Here is a 1870-nt window from a genome sequence, read left to right as displayed (position 1 = left end):
GGGGGCCTGGCCCCGGGCGGGCGGCCGTGGCCACTGCCGGAGGGCGGCTGCTCACCCGGGGGCGGCGGCGGCAGGCGGCGCGGCGGATTGGGTGCGGCTGTGGTGAGGTCGGTGCGGTTGTAGTCCATGCACAGCGTGTCGGGGTTGCCCTGCTCCGGCAGCCGGTCGCAGCGCATGCGGTCGGGCCAGGCGAAGCCGTACTGGCGCATGAGGGGTGCGCAGCCGGCCTTGGCGCGCTCGCAGACCGAGCGGCAAGGAGGCAGGGGCTTCTTGTAGTCCTCCAGGCAGATGGGCGTGTACATGCTGCACAGGAAGAACTTGAGGTCGGGCGAGCACTGGATCTCTACTAGCGGCCAGAACTGGTGCACCTCAAGGCCCGCCTCGTCCTGCGTGTCGTGGTTGAACTGGTTGGGCATGTACGTGTAGTTGTAGCCGATGCCCTTGCACAGCGGCACGGTGATCTCTTGGCAAGCCAGCTCCTTAGCCGAGGCAGCCGCCGCACCGCTCGAGCGCTGCAACAGCGCCAAGGCGGCCAGCAAAGAGGTCACTTCCAACAGGTAACCCCACTCCATGCTGCGCGCCTCGGCCCCGCGCCCTCGCCCTCCAGGCGGAACGCGGAGGGGCGCCGGGGGATACGGCAAGGGAGCCGGAGAAGGGGAGAGCGGGTGCCCTGCAGGTCTCCTTGCTGCCTCTCCCGGAAGGCGGGCGGAGTGAGGGGGTGGGGGGGTGTCTTGCAGTTAACCTAGTCCCTTCTCGGGACGCGTCCGCACCGCGGGGCCCGAAGCCTGGGCAGCGGCAGTGAGGGTGGCCGCAGGCGTGCACCACAGTCCCCGAGAGTCTGCCCTGATGACTCCGGGTCGGTCGAACTCAGCCCTCTCGCAGCACAGTGGCTAGCCCCCCGCTCATCGTCCCTCTCTCGCTCGCTTTCTCTCCGGCGCGCCCGGCCACTTCTCCACGCGGCGCCGGGGACGGTGCGGTGACTTTGCCGGGCACAGAGGGCGGCGGCACAGCAAGTTTCCTTTCGGGCCTCGGTGCGCAGTCAAGATGGCTGGGCCAGGCCGCTCGCCGCTCAGGGTCAGCCCCTGCAGCCCCCTTTCTGTCCCCAGGGACTCATGCTTGCCCCCCAACGCTGCGCTGCTCTGCAGCCGGAGTTCGGGACCCGCCTCCGCAGAGGCCGCCGCCCTCTCTCCCAGGCGTCGGTCCGTCGGTCCGCCGCCGGGACTGACAGACTCCACCTCCGGTAAAAGTCCGCTCCGCGCTTCGGCCAGGAATCCGGCGAGGTGTAGGCAGTCCCCTTCTTGCTAGATACACGGAACCAAATCCAGACCAGAAGGCGGAATAGACACCTGAGCGGCGCGGCCCGCGCCCAGCCACCACTGCCTCCGCCGCCGCCTCCTGTTCCTCCACCTCCTCCTCCTCTTCCTCCTCCTCCTCCTCGGCGGGAGCAGCGCCCTTCACCCAACTTCCCGGCTCCGGCCCCGCTCGCACCGCCCGGCCGGCTCATGAATATTTATACAGCGCGGATTCGGTCTCCGCCCTCAGCCGGGCGCGCCAATCGCCGGGAGAGGGGGCGGAGTCTACGCGCTCCCAAGTCTCAGCCTTCCTTAAGGCGGTCCGGAGTGTCCCTGCGGCCATGCGAGCCCTCTGCGGATGAAGAGTTTTGGTAACCTTGGGTTTGACCGCAGAGACCGAGGTTTTGCCACGATTGTCTCCACAGCGCTCAGTGCGTTTGAGTTCTTGGTTTCTTTTCCCCGAGTCTGCACTTGGGGACTGGGATGGGGGTTTTCTGCCTGCGCGTGCGTTTTTAGGTTCCTTTCAAACAAGTCACGTCCCTGCCTACTGCTGCTGCCTGATGTGGGTGACCCCGCGC

The 1870-nt window shown here is 67.8% G+C and overlaps 1 protein-coding gene across 1 annotated transcript in view; it reads right to left on the bottom strand.

Annotated features, from left to right (window-relative positions):
* FZD8 (frizzled class receptor 8) overlaps positions 1 to 1408 on the bottom strand; it is a 4789-nt gene extending 3381 nt beyond the window's left edge. Inside the window, exon 1 of the mRNA XM_040450939.1 lies at positions 7 to 1408. Within this exon, the coding sequence (XP_040306873.1) occupies positions 7 to 572 (566 nt within the window). The 5' untranslated portion in view covers positions 573 to 1408. The remainder of the gene's footprint in view (positions 1 to 6) is intronic.
* Positions 1409 to 1870: the final 462 nt, after the last annotated feature.

Source organism: Herpailurus yagouaroundi, unplaced genomic scaffold (assembly GCF_014898765.1).
Source record: "Herpailurus yagouaroundi ecotype Mexico unplaced genomic scaffold, PumYag 203, whole genome shotgun sequence".
Taxonomy (NCBI): Eukaryota; Metazoa; Chordata; class Mammalia; order Carnivora; family Felidae; genus Herpailurus; species Herpailurus yagouaroundi.
The sequence above is the reverse complement of the archived record's forward strand: the minus strand, read 5'-3'. Positions and strand labels throughout refer to the sequence as shown.